The following is an 18,633-nucleotide window of genomic DNA, read 5'->3' as shown; positions in this document are numbered from 1 at the left end:
AGGACCTTCCAAAACATATTGATTTTATAAGACATATATCTTAACTTACAATGTAAGTTTTCTATATGTACACCATATAGTTACTTAGTTTTGTAAGCTACCAACACATGGTTAACTTGTTGACCAAGTTTCTAACCTATCAATCAACTATAAATACATATAAAGTCAAAGCCACATCTATGAAGCTTCTAAGAAACTTTTGTAAAAAAATATTATGAAATAAATCTACTTTTACCTACTTCTACTCAATCATATACGTAAATGTTAGAATAAATATGTATGTTCGTGACACAAAGGCTAAGAAAAAATTGAAATCTTAGTTATAATTTTTTATCTATATAAAAATCTATATATATATATATATATATATATATATATATATATATATATTTTTATGTACACTAATTAAAGACTCTTATAATAAAACTAGACCATAAGAAATACATTCGAAAGATTCAAAAAGACCATAGTTTAATTTGTATATATGCATTTAGAATTTTAAAAAATAAAAATAAAATAAAATAAAATAAAATAAAAGCTTACTATAGACAAAATAAATTGTAACAAAAATATATAAATTGTTAGATCCAATGATTATTTTAATAGAAGTTTTAATATCTACACAACACATCTATACTTACGAATAGATCCAAGATATATGAAAAAAGCTTTTATTTTATTTTTTAAAATTTTAAAATAGTTAGTTGTACATATTTTTTAGTATTAAAAATAAACTATAGTTATTCAAATAATTTATATGATTACAATAAGTATTATTAATATCTTATATTTTTTCAAATATATTTTATTAATAAAAATATAAAACATAATTAGTACTGTTCAAATTAAAGATAAAGTTTTGTAATAAACTTGATTAATCTTCAATTGGCATTGGAATTATTACTTTTTTTAATCAAAGTTATTTATTATATATTTAATTATTTTAAAATGATATAGATTTAAAATTATAAAAAATACATATTTAGTATTTATCATAATTACTTCTTATCATGATAATTATATATTCTCAATAAACATTTAAATAATTTAAACATAAAAAATATTTAAATAATTCTTACACAAGTCACATTGCAAGTAGAAATAAGTTAGAAAAATGTACAAGACATGATTTTTTATAATATTAAACTTTAAAAAATATCAATAGAATAAATCCAATAATACTAAAATTGCTTTATCAGATTTACATTTTGTAAAGATTACTAACAATGTGTAATATTTATTTTAAAATTATAACAATACAAAGAAAATTATACAGTTTTATCGAGAAAAATCAAGTAAGATGATTAGAATAGAGAATCGTTCAAATTAAACTTCAAAAAATGTAACATAAATACACACACACACACATATATATATATATATATATATATAAAAATAAATAAATTTTCATCATTCCAATCGTGTCCATCCATCCTTCGATCCGAAGATAATGTGCTTTCTTTATTTAAGTTGTATAGTCGGTTATTTGCGTTCCTTTCGGTGAGAATCTTTCAGTTCGGTGGTTATAAAATCCAGTTCGGGGATTGCAAGGGGGTTTCAGTCACCATGCGATTTTTAAGCACTACGGAGCAGCATTGCCGCATGATCTGTGGACTTATTCTCGACTTGACGTGCTGCTCGCTCCGTAACTCTGAAAGAACAGATAAAAGTTAATCATGAAGGTTGTCTTTCGATCCCGAGAAGGTTAATTCTTAACCAGCGGTTCCCGTTTCTCCTTGCTCCGCAAAGATGTCGGTCTGCGAAACGCTTTCGGAATTCCCTAAAGTTGCATTTGAGGTTTACTTAACGATCTTCGTTTGTAACTTTGAAGGGGGAGGAATATTTATTGGCACATTTGCTAAACGGATTGCCATGGCTGGAAGGAGTCTCGGTGCTCGGAATTGCATGTAACTTTAAAACGGGAACACATACTGTTATTGTGTCGCTGTGTGGCGCAGCACCGGCTTGTGCAGCTCCGTTACATGAGAACCATAGTTTCTTCTGGCTAGCTCGATGTTGAAGCTTGATAATGTTTGTGCGGTACTCACGAGTGGTGATTCAGTTTGTATTCTCTAGCTCTGTATTCGTTGACACATCGCTGATGCAGTTGGTTCACAGGGTCTAAAAGAAGGCGGTATTGAAATGCCTCGAGCCTGAAGCTGACATCCGAATCCATTGTAAGTCCGAGATCTTTGTGGATTCTCCGATTGTTATTGTTGAAATTTTTTAGATGCAGATTTAGAAGTTGGTTTGATTGATCGATTTCCTGTAATTGGCGTTTACTAAGAAAACATATGTTCTGATCCAAATCGCAAACTTGCAACAAGAAATAGCATTGATTTCAGGTGCAGTGAGATTGAGTAAGTGAAAAATAAGATAGGCATTTAATTCAACGATTGATTTCAAGCTTGAAGAGTGGCACCGTGGTTGTTGGAGTTTTTCCAGTGTCTGCGACGTAACCATTAAAATTCAATTCTTATTCTCATGCAAATTAATATCAGAAAGTTGATTTCTAGATGTGAGAGGTGGTGCACAAGACGAATCTCCACGGGTTTCACAACCGACGACAAGAACTGCCACGATACAGACACGTAGAAAGCGGAGCCAATTTCATCTAGGCTCAATCACACCGCCTGTAGATTCTGACCCTTTCTTCTTCAGCACGCTCTGTACGCCACATTGCGACTGCCACGGCATATTTTCATCCAAGTTTTCACACAGAACCCCTCCAACCTCTTAGGGCCACCTGTTGAGCTTCCTCCAGTTCGGAATCTTGTACACTGACACCGGTATCGAAGTCATGCATGGAGGAGAGCTCCAGCTGGTAGACAGGAATTGCGACAATGTTGCCAGCAGCTCAACACGCCGCAAAAGTTGTGCACAAAGCTTGCGGGGAAGTGTGAAAGCTGCATGGGGAAAAGAGTTTGATCGAAGACTAAATAACTTGAATAAAAGTTCTCTTCATGTGCTGCGTCGATTGTTGTTCTTTAATCTGGTCCTTTGTAATTTTTTCCCCCTTTTGGTTGCATTTATGAATTCTTGCTCATATTTATAGGCAATTGTTGTGACGTGCAGCTGAGAAGTCCTGTTCCGGCGTGGCGATGTCAGGTCTCTAACGAGGGAAGTAGTGTTGGTCGTAGAGAAGAGAATGATGATGGTTGCATGGTGTACAAAAGGGGTAGTCGACGAGGAGAGAGAGCTGGCCGCGTGCGTTAGTGGCGTTGAGTGGGATTTAGTTTTGGCGACGGGGAGTTTGTATCGGATATTGATTGATTTTTAGATAAATTAAGGGTCCTGGGGGGTGAAAGCTTCATCATCCTCATGACGAGCGTTGGAATTTGATAGAGGTAATGACGAGGGCGTCTGTGAGGAGCTGCTGTGGTTGGAGTTGCGGCGACCAAGGACGATAGACTGGAGTTTCGTTTTTTGTGTTCGGTCAATAACCCATGTCTGACAGAGAGGCACTGGCTATGGGGACGGCGCTTCAAAGTTGGCCGAATCCCCGGTGCGTTCGCATTCTTAAATTTGCCCCCGCTATTTCAGCTTCTTGGTTGTCTGATGCGTTTCTTTGCTTCTGTCTGTGGCTATCATAGACGAGTTGAAATGCCTTTTTGATGCATTGACGCGTCTCAAGTGGATATCATTCTAGAAATTCGGCTGTGAACCATGGGCAGTTGGAAGTCGAGTGCTTTGGAATACGTTGTGATCACTTATTTATTGGTCGCCGAATCTGGCCGACAATAGTAGTGCGTACATCTAAATGCGCAGTCTGGTTTGGCTTTAGCGATCAATTTTACGGCCAAAATATACACTCCTATTTTGTGTATGCTTCTTTCGGTGTGTTTCTCAGGTAGAAAAATTTGTTTGCCGCAGTTATTTGCAGGTGGTTTTAATGTTCACCAAAATCTGTAGATGTCATTTTCCGATCTCGTTAGGTTTGGCAGTTACAGGAATCGATGGTCTTAAGAAATCAGCTGGTACATTCCAGAGAGTGTTGCATAGGTTCTTTCTAACTATTATCAGTGGCCCAAGTTTGGAACATTTGGACAATCACAATTTCCATAACGCGCACATGAATCTGTGTTGGATCATATTAATGCATTGTTGTTGATGATTACAGTGAGGCGAAGGCCATAAAAAAGGAAATAAGTGGGAGTTTCGACGCTGAGGTCAGAATGGATATCTCGCTGAACACCGGATTCCTATTTTGTTAAGAATTTTTTTTGTCACACTGTAACGTTTCAAGATATGATGATGTCGCTTTTGAACCCTGGAACAGCAAAGTTTCGCAACAAGCGGAGTTTACATACTCCGCTTGTGTCCGCTCATTCATTTGGATTCGAATTGATTATTTCAGAAGTGTCAAAGAGCGCAGAATAGCAGAGCATTATCTCCGTTACAAGTCATGACTGGTTTCTTTGGCATTGAAATGGTCGTGCATTTTCTTTGAGTTGGAATCTGAAACATGAAATCCTACAGAGTTTCTTGAAGGACCTGCCGAGCGAACAAAGAAATTTCAAGAAGAGAGATGCTGCAGATCTATTCAGCGCTTCAGCTCTTGCGAATGACAAGGATGGAAAATTAACTGAATATAGGATTTCTTTGCCCTCTGCATTCTACTTAAGAGAAGAAATTAAAGATTCTGCGCACGCAGCACTAGAAAAAAGTGATAGCACCAGCATTAGTGACGCAGCAAATCAGTTCGGGTCTGCGCCTGGATCTGCAGATTCAGAAATGTGTGTAGAATCAGATCCACATGCAGAAGAAAGCAGCACAAGACTTTTTCGGGATTGTGTTACTGAGGACCTTGATCTCGTTGAAAATGCAATTCTCCGCATGCTCCGAAAAGATGTGCGTCTGTCTTCAAAGCATTATCACGAAGATGCTACAAAGCTGAAAGATGCTTCAGAGTTGGATGAGCACTTAGAACGAAGTGGAGGGCCCCAAGAGGCAGCTGGAGATGTAGAACTTCAGCTCTTAGCTAAGTTGCTTGATCAAGTGAGCATATTCAAATTCTTCGGTGGCTTCGTGTTTGCAAAAAGAACCAAACTGAATCTCTGCAGTATTCCCTAAGTAATAAATCTCCGAATTTCTGCATTTGATGAATTCTGATCTTTGTCGTAGGTTCAAATTTTGAGGGACCAGAAGTCCAAACCAAGGCAGAATAGCAGAACCGGAAGAGCATTGTCACGCAGCGGCAGGAGCGTCCGGGATGCCACCAACCGGAATACTGGTAGAGAGAGGAGATTACGCAAAGACGACTTGAAGAAGGCGGTAGAAGGTGCGACACAAGCTGCAAAAGCAGCAGCTGAAGCTGCTCGTACTGCTGCCATATTGGTCAACCAGAACTCCGATGCTATGAACAAAGTACTCCAATCCCTAAGCCCCTCGTACTTCAAATCCCCTAATTCTCATTCAAAGAGCAATGGGAATGGCCCTCACCGAGACTCCTCAACGTTGGATAGTTCCTCATCTAGCGACTCCGAAGTCACAACGTCGTCGAAAGACATGGTCAAAAAAATCGTCTCGCAAAACCGCTACACTCATGTGCTGTTAGGCATAATGTTTGTGTCGTCATTCGTATGGAGGTACATAGTTGTCAAAGTAGCCAAGAGGGTGAGGACTAAGGTCAGCGATCCATGGGGATATATCTCAGGCCACATCACGGACGGTTTCAAAGGTCCGGAGAAGGGGAAACAACTACGCGGGGAAGGAGAAAGCTCCGGCGGTAGCCTCAGCGTGCCCCAGCTCTCGCTTCCGCCTATTCTCGGTGGACCCGAACGACAAGAAGATGTAGTTGCAAACCCCACAAACGCCACTGAGGAGCGCCTTCTCAGTTTTGGCAAGGTTTTGCAAATCAAACCAAACAGGGGCGAGTAGTGATGTTGGACTTTCATGCTTATAGAAACAAATTTCCTTTCTAACTTATAAAGTAACTCAGTCATTTCCTCGATCATACATGTGGCACCACACTTTGTCTTTATGACTCTTGACTTTCTCACTTACTTTTTCTTATCCATATTTCCTTTCTTAGAAAATAAGGCATCCAAGGCATAGGTGTGAATGGTGTAATTTGCTGGTTCCGAAGTTTGGATGAATGATAGCTCATTGCTCCGTCGGATGATGGCGAAGGATGATTGCGGTGACGAGGATGTGTCTCATCCATAGGATGCTTCCGAGTGAGGAAGCGCTCATCGAACCTTCACCACGCAAACCCTAATTCGAATTGCGCCTAAATCAACATTGTGAACCGATCCGTGCGAGTTGGGGGAATTTTGTTGCAAGATTGGGGGAGCAATTGCAGCTCCAAGGAGCTTTGTATTCAAGCTGCGGAAGTTTCTGCAGAGAATTGCGAGAGTTGAAGCGGCCCTGGTTGTAATTTAAGGAATTTCGTTGCTTGGTAAGAGTCGCTACGCAACTGCAAGCATCCTGGTGTTGGAGTGGAATCGCAAGATTTAAGTTATCGTTTCCGCAGGATTGTGGAATATGTATCCATTTTGAATGGGAATCGTGTTGGTAGTTTTGTCTTCTTCGAGATTGGAGTTGTCCTTTGGTATTGAAATTTTTTCGTTCCCGAGGATGGAATAAACTTCTGATAGGTTCGTAGTTGTGATTGATTTCCGAATCTTTTGTCTTCGAACTCGGGGTGTTTCTGTTCGTATATTCTGACAAAGAACTCTTCTATGTAATTCTTTCGATGTTAGTCGTTGGAGAAAAGGGAGAATTTGAAGTAGAACTTGCAATTTTGCGCAGCTCAAGAGAAACTGAGCTCTGGTTGTAAGAAATTGTGGAGGGTTTGAGACTTTTGGATTAGGAAAGATTTGTAGTTTACCTGAACCACTACTGCATATAGCATATCATAGACTAATTAGTGCTAAATTTCTGAGAAGGCGCTGGCGGATGGCATGCTTGATATCATCATTTATGTGTATATTTATTCTAACGAAGAACAGCATGATAATAAGAACTTTGTAAGTAGGATCAGAGACAAGCACATCTTCAAATGCAAACCGCCGTAGCTCTTATCACAAAAGATAGGTTGATTCCAATAGTCTCATCACTTGAATTCTTTCTGGCAGAATCATTGGAGATAAGCAAGCGGAAGACAAAGACGACCAATGTTTAGTTTGAAGGTTCATGCACTTGAGCATCCTTCCAAAGAAGCGCTAGATGCAATGCTGAGCTCGAATGTTACGGCGGAGGATGGTTCCACCGATCAGCCTGCAACCTCAGCTTCGGGTACAAATGGTGGAGGAACTGACGAAGGAACCGGAGGCGAGGCAAAGCTGCACGATGATGGCATCACCAAAAGGATCAATTTCTCTTCTGGAAACCCACGAGTTGAAGCTACACGTGGTGTCATGCATTTGTACAGGGACACTGCATCCGAGCCAGGTTCATTAGAGAAGCTTCCGGTCCGTGTTTGTAACCCATGTTTTCATCAACATATTAGAAGGAGATCAATTTTATTTGGATCAATCCTGTGAGAAGTAGGTTTCTATTGTTATCGTTGTTGTTACTCGTTGAAAGTATACACAGGGGTTCTAGCTAGCTAGTATTCTTTCGATGTTCTAGAATAGTTCTAAACCTGTATGTTAAAACTTGTGACGGTTCTAATTTGCAGGAGGGTCGGAGTGAGCGTTTATGTGTGCTGGCTGTTCCGAATCATATGACCGGCGCCGACTTTTGTCAGTTCACAGGAGCTTTTATTGAGAACATCAAAGAAATGCGATTTGTTAGGTTCTAGACCAAATCAAAACACTCTTTGAAACGAATCTTTTATTTTTTGGTACTTATGTCATGGAATTCGAAGCTTTCCTATGAAGTGGAGTTTTATTTTTTTGGTTCATAGCTCCAAAATATAGTGTAAAGATATATCTTCGTATAGGAACTTTTGTACTGAAAAAGCTGGAGATGTACGAGTTTCTTGTACCCCCAAGTCCATGTATTAAGTACATGTGTTCTTGGTTAATTTCTTGTTGTGCTCACCATCATCTTGCAGGAATGATGGGCAGACAGATAGGTACAGTGTGTTAATGACGTTTGATTCCCTGCAACTTGCTGACGACTTCTATCAGCACTACAACTTGAAACCATTTTCTTCTCTGGAGGTGAGGCTTTGGTTCAAGTTTCGTTTGCTACTTCGGAAGAAGGCGATTGTATTTCCTTGTTATCCTTCCCTTTCATATCTTTAACCTTCGGATTCCTACTCTTTCTGAGTATATACAGTTACGATTTTTGCAACATCCTGCGACCTGAACTGGAAATAGAAATTTTTTCACATTCAGTTTCGATAGACCTTTCAGTATTTTGACGTTTTAAATTTTTAATAAATAGTGACTTTGTTATTTCTCAATAATATGTAGATGTTGGACCATTTAAAAAACATAAACTAAAATAAAACGAAAATCTGTTACATCATGAGCATGTACAACAAAAATTAAAAGTAATACTGATTGATTGATTTTTGTTTCAAATCTACGACATAGATGAGGTAGACATTGAGATTATGAGAAATTGACGCCGTCTTTGAAATTGCAGGCAGAGCTGTGCCATGTGTTATATACGGCAGACGTTCAATTCACAGAAACTGCAGAGCAAGCATCAACTCCTCCTTCAGGACTTACAGAACTTCCGACTTGTCCTGTTTGTTTAGGTAATGCTGAAGTTTTCATAACGCAGTATTTTTTTGACAGTTCCTTACTTAGCAAGATTTACCCACTGTGGATGAGATAGTTCGAAGGGTATGGGGTTTTGCTGGGAGTATGAGGATGACGTAATCTTCAATCACCTAGTGTTCATGATCTCGCTCGTTTGATTAACGCAGAAAGACTGGATCAGCAAATAAGCGGAATACTCACAACAGTGTGCAACCACTCTTTTCACAGCACATGTATTTCAAAATGGACCGATTCCTCTTGTCCGGTAAGTTGTTTAGCTGCACATATTATTGCTGGCATAAATAATTGGACTGGGATTATGTAATGTGAGATGTGTATTTTGACTACAAGAATCAGAAGCTGAAGTGGATGTAGTCGTTTTTGTTCAGGTCTGTCGATACTGCCAGCAACAAGCTGAAAATTCCACTTGCTTCGTGTGCGGGACTACAGAGCATCTTTGGATATGTGTTATCTGTGGATTTATTGGTTGTGGACGGTACGCATCCTCCGTTTCTTACCATTATTATTCATGCCTATCGTCTGTGACAGTCCGTTCATCATTGGACCTAATAGGCTAACTTGAATTAGATGGTACCATTGCTGCAGCTTGTAATATTGACCAAGTTGTTTTGTCTTCATAAACAGATACAAAGAGGGGCATGCTGTGAATCATTGGAAGGAAAGTCAGCACTGCTACTCGCTGGATCTTGAGACTCAACGGGTGTGGGACTATGTAGGTGACGGCTATGTCCACCGCCTCATACAGTCAAAAACCGATGGAAAGCTTGTTGAATTACCTGCCCCATGCCGGGATGGTAGCGATGATTGCTGCAACCGAGGACCTGACGATCAGAGCATGGAGGCAGCTTTGTATCATAGTAAAGTAGATGCCGTAAGTTTCCTTTGAATTCCTCGTATAGGTATTTCGGAAATAATGAGTTGCTCCTATGCACACAGTTCACTCGTCAAATAAAATGTAGCATTCGTCTCTATTTCTTTTGTTGGCACCTAGTCACTGCAGCTAGATTGAATGAGTTATAGCTTTATCTAGAGTATTTCGGTGACCAGAAATATTTAGGTGTGTGAAGAGGTGTGTAACGTGTCTTGTTTGAGCTAGAGAGGCGCTAGGCAATGGTGTTGGTAGTAACTTTTAATTGTGAGCATGGCCAGGTAGCTGCCGAGTATGATCATTTACTTACGATTCAATTGGACAGTCAACGGCAGGTAACAATGTGCTTTTGGAACTTATTTTAAATGACTTGATGATGCCTGATTCTTGCGATGGAATTATGATAAAAGTGTTTAGGATTTAGTTCGAAGTTTTTGTTTTTCGTGAGCATAATCTCAGTTTTTGCATTGTGAGACTTAACTTTCGATTTCATTTCGATTTACATAACAAGAGCGGTCATTGGCAGTGTTTCTGGAACCAAAGTTGTGTCTCAAACTAAATTGTTGTGCGAACTGGAATCACTGGTTCAGTATTACGAAGGAAGGATCACAGAAATGGAGGAGGAGAGAGCTTTAGCCGTTCAGCAGGCTGTTGATGAATCAGTAAGCTTAAAGCTTAAGAAATTACAGGTTCGACTGGAGAAAATGGAAAAAGAGAACCAGGATCTAAAGGAGGTACCATTTACTTACATCCTTGAACTGACATTTCTCTCTTTTAATTAGAAGACGAATGTCAGTGACAGGGACAATCACAAACTAAATCGCTACTAACGACAGCAGTAACCTAGAAATATATTTACTTTGATTTGAAGTTCTTAAGTCTAAGACTATCATAGATATACAACCTGATCTTCGTCGTCTGTGAAAATGTTCTCTGACTCAGCGTGTGCATGGTAATTGCAGTTGAATAAATGCTTGATTGAGAACCAAAAAATTTATCAGCAGCGTATGCAGGAATTTGAGGAGAGGTTTGTTTTCTAATTTTGCATGAAGGGTTTTCAACAATCATATAGTTTGATATGCTGGATAAATTAGCAAATAGGTTAAAGAACCTCAGTTTTCTAAAACCAAATCGCCCTAGGGCTGTTATCTTGCTATTTACTGGTACTTTTAGCCCTCAAATTAACCAGCTGAACATTTATCAGGGAGTTGAAATCGGTGAAAGAACGAGATGACAAAATAGCAGATCTTGAAGAACAGGTCAGTGATATTGTCGTTCTTGCAAAGTGTTTGGTATGCATGTTAGATCAGCGTTCTCGAGTTTAAGAGCGGCTTTGAAATGCACTTTGAAGTTTTAAGTGAATATAGCTTTTGCTGTTCTTTTCAATCCTCTGATCAACTAAGTAGTTAAACGAATATGGATGGTCTTAAAAGAAGAAGGCAAAGGATAATGTCCGATAATCTGTTTCGAGACTCCCATGTGTGGCGGTTGAAACCAAATTGTTTAACGAATTTCTTGTGCATTGATCATGAGCTGACCTTTGAGATACAGAAAGGATTCTCAATTATCCCAAAAAGATGCACTGTGAAGTAGACGAGGGCTTGGCTTTGTTAGATCGACAGTCTTCTGTGTGTCATCTATGTCCTTAGTTTGGGGATATGCAATTGCTTGTGTTTCAGGTCAGGGATTTTATGCTATTTATTGAGGCACAGAAGTTGCTTGAGACGAGTGGTAATGGAGGTGAACTTCGAGATGGATCTGTCCTCGCATTGCCTGTAAATCTTGGACCCAGCAAGTCGAGCAGTCGGATCTCACGTCAGGGAAAGAAGAAACGATGAGCCAACTCTCTAGCATCTCCTGTACATATATCTCTTTTAGGGTCACATTTTTTGTGAAAATTAGCTACATCAAATACCCGCAGCTATGGCTAATTTGTTACAGGATTTAGAAAATCCAACCCTTAAGTATGCTCACCCACCTGAAGGTGCTGCAAACTTGCAAGATCATGGCATTATTACCGAGATTGTAATGTAGTGTTGGGTTGGCAAGAAGTGTGAATCGCCTTAGTGAATGTTTGAAGGTTACAAATCTTTTGTTAAATACTCTTTTTGATTTCCAAATGTTATTTGAAATAGACTCACTGTCCCTGCCAAATATTGTGCTTCACTGGCCATGGAGTTGCTCTTTCATTCCATTTAATACTTAGATAAATTTTGTAGGCACATTGCTGTGAACTCTGGATGCCTTCGAAGTCATTCTTTCATTTTAGTTCAATGGTTGGAGAACATGAGCACAATTAGGAGTCATTCTAAAACAACAATTGGTTACACAAACACATTCGAATGCTATGTATTATAGAGTAACAGGAGCTGACATGCTGCCCCATCTTCTTGTGGACGCAAAAAATAAAACATAAAAACATGAAAAAATAATTCACTTCTGAGTGTGATCTTCCTCTCAAAGACTATATTCCAATTTCTTGTTTTTAGAAATATTACAATCAAAATTATGTTTATAATTTTGAAGTCACTGGTGTGGAAGTTACAAATTATATGAAATTACAAATAATTTTATTAATTTTTGGCACGTACATGGTTCAGGTGTAGCAACTCAATCAAACATCATATATTTAATAAACCATGAGTTAGCTCCTGGTGATATTTTAATAAACATAAAATCCATTAAATTATTGATTTTCTGTGAAAAAGTATCTCAACTCCGATTCGCTTTCTCAGTTCCATCATAAAAGCAGACATATGTACAAAAACTAATAGTAATATACATACATACATATATACACACATACATACACATATATACACACATCTAAGAAAATCACTGCGTGTTCAGTTATTTATTTCGTCAAAATAAATAAATAAATAAATAATACACGTTTCTATTTTCGAGCATTTAATATTAGATTGCTCAACCTGCAACAACCCCTAACTCCGTGGCCCTGACCCAAGGCCGTCTGAGCGGCGAAGGGGGCCGCAATTAGGGCATGAGGCTCATCCCGACCTTTGTGTACAAAGCCACGACTAGGGTATATCTGAAGCTCTTTCACAGCTCTGCAGCGCCGTTGTGTTTCTCCCGGTACAGTTAGTTCTACTCCAGCCATGAGGTTCGTTTCTCTTCCTTTAGGGTGCACTGAGCACCCTCCCTCTTTTTCTTGAGCTTTCTAGTGCTGGGTCACATGGATTCCTCGTCGCGCGGTTCACCCAGCCGCGGGCGGAGTGCTGCGATGTCGCCGCACTCCCCAAATGGGTACCGGGGTGCTTACTCCGGGGGGTGAGTCCTTTTGACAGTTCAATCTGTTCAATGGGGCGAGCCTCGTCTGCGTCTACTTCGTTCTGGTTGGTGCAAGGTATGCCTGCGTGAGTTCTGCTTTGGAAATTTAGTTCCTGTGGTGAGTTGTTTAATGGTTGTTAGGTTTAATTTGTAGCTGACGGACGTGGAATGATTTTTTCGGACGCAGTAAGCTCCAGAGCGATGTCCTCCGGGAGGCCATTACGCAGATCACCACTGCGGCCAAGGAGAAGAACCGGAAGTTCACTGAAACTGTAGAGCTTCAGATTGGTCTGAAGAACTACGACCCCCAGAAAGACAAACGTTTCAGCGGCTCTGTGAAGCTGCCACACATTCCTCGTCCTAAGATGAGAGTGTGCATGCTTGGAGATGCTCAGCACGTCGAGGAGGTCATATTCGCACATTGGAATAATTTTTGCCTTCATATTTGTTTCATTTTTAGATTATCTTGATTAATGTCTCATTTCTTAACCAACGTTCATCTGACAATAGGCAAACAAAATCGGTATGGAATACATGGATGTTGAGAGCTTGAAGAAGATGAACAAGAATAAGAAGCTCGTCAAGAAGCTGGCTAAGAAGTACCATGCTTTCTTGGCTTCCGAGTCTGTTATTAAGCAGATTCCCCGTCTGTTGGGACCTGGTTTGAACAAAGCCGGAAAGTTTCCCACCCTTGTGTCCCACCAAGAGTCTTTGGAGTCCAAGGGTCAGGAGTTAAAGGCCATGGTTAAGTTCCAACTGAAGAAGGTGTTGTGCATGGGAGTCGCCATCGGTAACTGTGATATGGAGGAAAAGCAAATCTTCCAGAACACACAAATGGGTGTTAACTTCCTCGTGTCCCTGTTGAAGAAGAACTGGCAGAATGTAAGTACATTTGTTCCTTTCTATTTGAATGCAGTATATCTGAAGGTGTTCTTGTGATGCTTGTATTTTCATTATTAAGTGATGGTCATACAATGTCTAAGTTCAGTATTTTATCTAACGTTTGAATTTTTGTAACAGGTCCGAGTGTTGTACTTAAAGACAACCATGGGCACTCCGGTTCGTATTTACTAGGTTCCAGCGTATACGAGTTGAGCATTCCAATGGGTCTGAAAGACCAGAATTTGAGATTGTGAAAGTCTATTCTTAATACGGACGCAACTATCTATCAATTTTGCACAATGATGCTTTCATATTTTCATTCCCCGTTGTCCATATCCAAATTCTGTGCTTCACCCTATGTATCCGTGATGACTTTGCTTTTGCCTGCTCCTTTTCCTCGCGTTAGAAATTCTTTGATAATTGATGTCAGGATAATGTCTGACTGTTCGTTCCACATTCAAGAAGTGTATCACGCCGCTTGAACGACACTGCTTAAACTTGCTGGTAAAACAATCTATCAGTATATCGATGGATTATGTGCTTTAGTACCTCTTCAGCAGATGTCAGTCTCTATGCGGCTACACGACTGTGTCGATTTACAAGCTATACGCACAATACCGATATGCATTTTACATTTTTCTCTAACAGTCACGCTTCTGTAAGACGGCCTCAACCGACGTATTCCCGAAGAAATTAGACCTGAATATCGAAATGAATACTCCAATGCTTCTCAGATGATGTTAAACAGCTATAAGTCAGCCCTTAAGCAGTGCCTACAAATTCCTCGAGCGCGCGAATTCAGTACGACTGTTGGCTATATGTTCCTTTCATTGACCTGTAGAGATTGGTTGCAGTGGGTGGAAGGAAGTGACTACCGTCTCATCTTGGCATATTTGGTGCAACCTCGAGCCACACTCAACGTACAGACGTCTGTTCAGCAAACGTTGTTGGAAACCCTCGATGTGCAGATTGGACTTGAGTGACGATCAAGATGTTCCACGTACGATGATTAATAAAGCTCTGCATCAACACGCTCCCAGAGTGAACTAACTGATTACCTACAATTTTTTCGGCACTTTACAATCCTGACTTTCACGATTAGATTGAGTGTAGTCACCGGCATCTGGATGCTTGCGGGAAAGTGTGTAGCACGACATCGTTGTCTCTCAACGAATCCATCAGTGGTTGCTGTGAACTGGATAACCATGAACCTAACAACTGCCGAAACACAATCCAGGTTGGATTCAATCTAAACCGCTGGTGAGAGAGCAATTGCCGGTAAAATTCATGTCGACATAGCAGATGCTGATCACAGATTAGCGGTTCTTATTTATAACAGTACATATTTCTGTATCTGTATATGTATATGTACACATATACATGTATGATTATCTGTTTATTTATTTCTACGTGTGTGTATGCGCAAACAGAATAATATGAAATTCAACAGCTTTTTGGAAATTTATTAGATGGATAAATAAAACCATAAAAATGCGAGTAGGACTCACCAGAATGCCCTTGTTTGTAGTACACCTTTCTTTTATAAAACTCGTTGAATTTTAGTTTTTAAAATTTATGTTTTTATTTGTACAACTGGCAAAGATGAAAACGCAAAATGTTTATTTTTGTCAGATTTTTAGTCAAGAGTATAGTAAAATTTTCTTAAAATCATGTGCATTTTCATCCTTACAAATCCCAAGCAAACCAGAACTTTTCTTACTTGTCACCGAGTTAGTGAGTAGACTCAAAACTTCGAAGAATGTATTATTTCTGCTAAGTAATACACATCTTTCTTGTCTTTGGACCTGAAGCTGCATCCCTAAAATTTGCAGGGTCTTGATGCAATGCCGAAGGCTGCATCGGTACAAACAATACTCTCACAGACTCTAGAGGATCGTAGGCAGAGAAGAATCTAGCATGCGTAGGCAACTTGTCGTGAGAACCTTATCATGTTCAAGGTTTCTCTCGCCTTTTGCATCATGTGTCGCCGTTTCTACAATCAACTGTAGTAGCACCCTCTTTAGAACAAGCGTTTTTTTTCCACGGAACCGCCGTCAGACAGAGAGAAAGTTGCTAGAGAGCATCGTGCTTCGGAACCCAGTGGTGGTGCTGAAGCTAAACAGGCCACTAGCATCGCTGCCTCATCAGCACTACCAGCATGATCATCGGCTTTTGTGTGGGTTCTTCAACCTTGTGGTGCAGACTTTTTTAACTAGTAACTCGTGGATATGCCGATGGTTGCCATGCAGTACTAATACTGCGGTGTCTGATTGTTCAGGTCAACTCATGCCAAGTTGCTAACCCCGAATGTTAGAATCGGTCTCGATCTCCTACTGATTGTAAGAATATGCTGATTTCCTTGCTGTATATGTGCATTATTATGGTGCGATCGTGATGAAATTATTGTCATGTTCCGGTTGTCCCGATCTGTTTCGGTGCTTCACATCCCTTCAACCAATCCAGTAAAGATCATGTCTGAGCTGGAAGTAAAGATCTGCTAACTTCTGGGTGTGGGAAAAGTTTTTAGTCGGCGTTGTGTATGATATAGCGCAATTTGTTGACGTGAGTATCGGAATGCTTGGACAGGAAACGTGTATTTCATGGGAAGAGGCCACAACTGTTGCCTCCGAAGCATAGAAGAGACAAAGGATTTGCGAAGCTGGGTTTTAATGGCATCATCGAGTCGCCTCAGATTTGGGTGTTTCATGGGGAGTGCATAATAGTAGTCTTGTTCGCATTCTGAACTGTGAATACAGATGTCATCTCCTGAGTTTTGCACGTGTATTGCTGCAAGACGATAAAAATTCCACGAGGACTAAACGAATTGCGTTTTCCAATACAGAAAGCTCCTCTAATCGGAGTACATCTGCCAGTGAACTCAACATGATGTGGGATAGAACAGTAATTCTTTGTGGGGCTGCACCATGCTATACGAAAGTCGAAGACTGCACAAGTCGGGTAAAATCGATCGAGAGAGGAAATATTTCAAAGACGAACTCAGCATAATCAACGAATTCATCTCAATTCTGTGTTGCTCCAGCCTTTGGAACCCTAACTACATTCGGGAACATGTCAAAACGGTGCCAGGGAGTTGTCCTGGAATATAATGCTTCGATTAGAGCTCTCTCAAACGCTGCAAATGAAAGAACTTAAAATCGACTTACAACCACAAGATGGTCTCGTCTCGTGGATAAACAACCGTTCCCATTCTCCTTCGTTTCTCGTAAACCACCTCCTGCACAATTATCTTCACGATAGTGGAACTTTGCAATGATGCTCCGAAATAGAATCGTGCCCGATACTTCGCAACCTGCACGCAACCTCATCGCCAGTGATTCAGAGGTTGAATGAACCCAAGTTCCTTATCGATCACCGTGTGCAGTCACCTGATGACCGCACAATTTCATCACATGCACTCTGGGTATCATTCCATAATGCTGCTTTCTCAGCGCACCCGATTTAGAAAGCACGAACTGCAGAATATACGTTCATCTCCGAGGGCTATCCCGTCGTCTATATTGTTGGATCGCACGTAACCGCTGCAGCAGTCCCTCCGAACCCCTCAGAACCAATCACTTTCGTTCTCTGACCCACACGTCAAATGGTGCTGCCACATTCATCTTCGATGTCTGTTCCTTCTCCCTGACGCAACGTTAGCAGGCTAAATGATGTAAGAACTATCCTGACCTGCATTCCCCTAAGACACGCATCCCTTACTTCACCTCTGCAAATTACTTCTATCCTTCAGAAGCGAATGACACTTGTTTACGACTCATTCTGCGAAGGGGTTCCTTCGAATTGAACCTCAACCCAACTCTACTCAATTGACCAATCCGACGACTACGGAGCTACCGCACCAAGTAAAGGATAAAATTAACAGCAGAAATCATCATGCAGCAAGCGTTTGATTACACATCAAAGAGCACGATATCCCCGCGACGAAACCTCCTGCGGCGAGAGATTTCAATGCAGCGCGCAAGTTCTGTGAAGGAGACTTGATTAGACCGCGTTGATGGACAATCCAGCGACAGGAAAATGATGCTCTTCCATGTGGGTCAACAAGATTTCCCGCTATGTCTTGCCAAGCGCGAGACGATGGCCCCAGCCCAACAACCAGAACCAGAAACCTGTGAAAACATCAACAAATGTGCACAGAGATTGCTCTTCTTCTTCGATTTTTATGTTGTTTGAGTTGCATTGACACGAACAAGCTACAGAAATCGACTTTGCAATCGTGGATATTCAATCGAGCACTCGCTGCTGGTGGGTTTGGGAAGAATTCGACGCTGCTCCTCCGATTTATCGATGCATTTCGCCGACTCGTTGCCCTCGGGGGTCTCGCCGCACTAGTCCGATGGCCTTGGGGAACGTCAGTTCCCTACGTTGTTCCCGACCGATGTTCCCCAACAAGTCCCCGCTCCCACAGACTTGAACAACGACACAACTATTTGACTTTATATTTTAGGGTTTTTTGGCCTCTGTCCACGTTTTTCTTACTTTACTTATGTTTTCATTCCACTTTGGTTTTCCTTTGTTTGTATGGGTAAACTGTCCGTTTTGTGCTCAAAATTTTGAGCGTTCAGTGAAGCAAAACCCCATTACATGTGCCATTAAACCCCAAAATATTAATAGATATGAATGGCCAATTTATAAACCTAATATTAAATTTTTTTAATTTGATCTTTATTCCAAAAGTATCTAGGTTTTTATGCAATTCCACACACACACACACAGAGACATATATTTAACCTAGTTTCTGGTGGCATATTAATTTACATGTGGACAGAAATTTGAGATGGGTAAAACCGAATTTAGCTTTATTTACGTAAATACGTTTTCCTCGACGTATAAAAATGCACAATATATATTTTTTCCATTCTAAATATGTACATATTAAGATATTAATAAACCACA

At 40.3% G+C, this 18,633-nt stretch overlaps 3 protein-coding genes across 4 annotated transcripts; all 3 read left to right on the top strand.

Annotated features, from left to right (window-relative positions):
• Positions 1-1,800: 1,800 nt before the first annotated feature.
• On the top strand, positions 1,801-5,958 carry LOC112273446 (uncharacterized). Of its 2 annotated transcripts, none has more exons than XM_090245212.1 (5): positions 1,801-2,177; positions 2,517-3,505; positions 4,121-4,169; positions 4,480-4,998; positions 5,125-5,958. In XM_090245212.1, the coding sequence occupies exons 2-5, from the start codon at positions 3,447-3,449 to the stop codon at positions 5,878-5,880; spliced, it is 1,383 nt and encodes a 460-aa protein (XP_090101338.1). In that variant the 5' UTR covers positions 1,801-2,177; positions 2,517-3,446; the 3' UTR covers positions 5,881-5,958. The 2 variants fall into 2 exon arrangements, with proteins under 2 accessions (XP_090101338.1, XP_024358022.1); XM_024502254.3 differs by lacking the exon at positions 1,801-2,177 and having other exon boundaries at positions 2,915-3,002; positions 3,346-3,505.
• Positions 5,959-6,209: 251 nt separating this feature from the next.
• LOC112273445 (BRAP2 RING ZnF UBP domain-containing protein 2-like) lies at positions 6,210-11,703 on the top strand. The gene is made up of 13 exons (XM_024502251.2): positions 6,210-6,400; positions 7,080-7,415; positions 7,625-7,740; positions 8,003-8,111; positions 8,542-8,656; positions 8,828-8,925; positions 9,050-9,156; positions 9,306-9,552; positions 9,831-9,884; positions 10,140-10,283; positions 10,512-10,576; positions 10,754-10,808; positions 11,229-11,703. The coding sequence occupies exons 2-13, from the start codon at positions 7,119-7,121 to the stop codon at positions 11,385-11,387; spliced, it is 1,566 nt and encodes a 521-aa protein (XP_024358019.1). The 5' UTR covers positions 6,210-6,400; positions 7,080-7,118; the 3' UTR covers positions 11,388-11,703.
• Positions 11,704-12,618: 915 nt separating this feature from the next.
• Positions 12,619-14,038, top strand: LOC112273603 (large ribosomal subunit protein uL1). The gene is made up of 4 exons (XM_024502543.3): positions 12,619-12,670; positions 13,025-13,244; positions 13,348-13,719; positions 13,858-14,038. The coding sequence occupies exons 1-4, from the start codon at positions 12,666-12,668 to the stop codon at positions 13,909-13,911; spliced, it is 651 nt and encodes a 216-aa protein (XP_024358311.1). The 5' UTR covers positions 12,619-12,665; the 3' UTR covers positions 13,912-14,038.
• Positions 14,039-18,633: the final 4,595 nt, after the last annotated feature.

This window comes from Physcomitrium patens, chromosome 20, assembly GCF_059467195.1.
Source record: "Physcomitrium patens ecotype Gransden chromosome 20, ASM5946719v1, whole genome shotgun sequence".
Taxonomy (NCBI): Eukaryota; Viridiplantae; Streptophyta; class Bryopsida; order Funariales; family Funariaceae; genus Physcomitrium; species Physcomitrium patens.
This window is presented reverse-complemented; position numbering and strand designations above follow the sequence as displayed.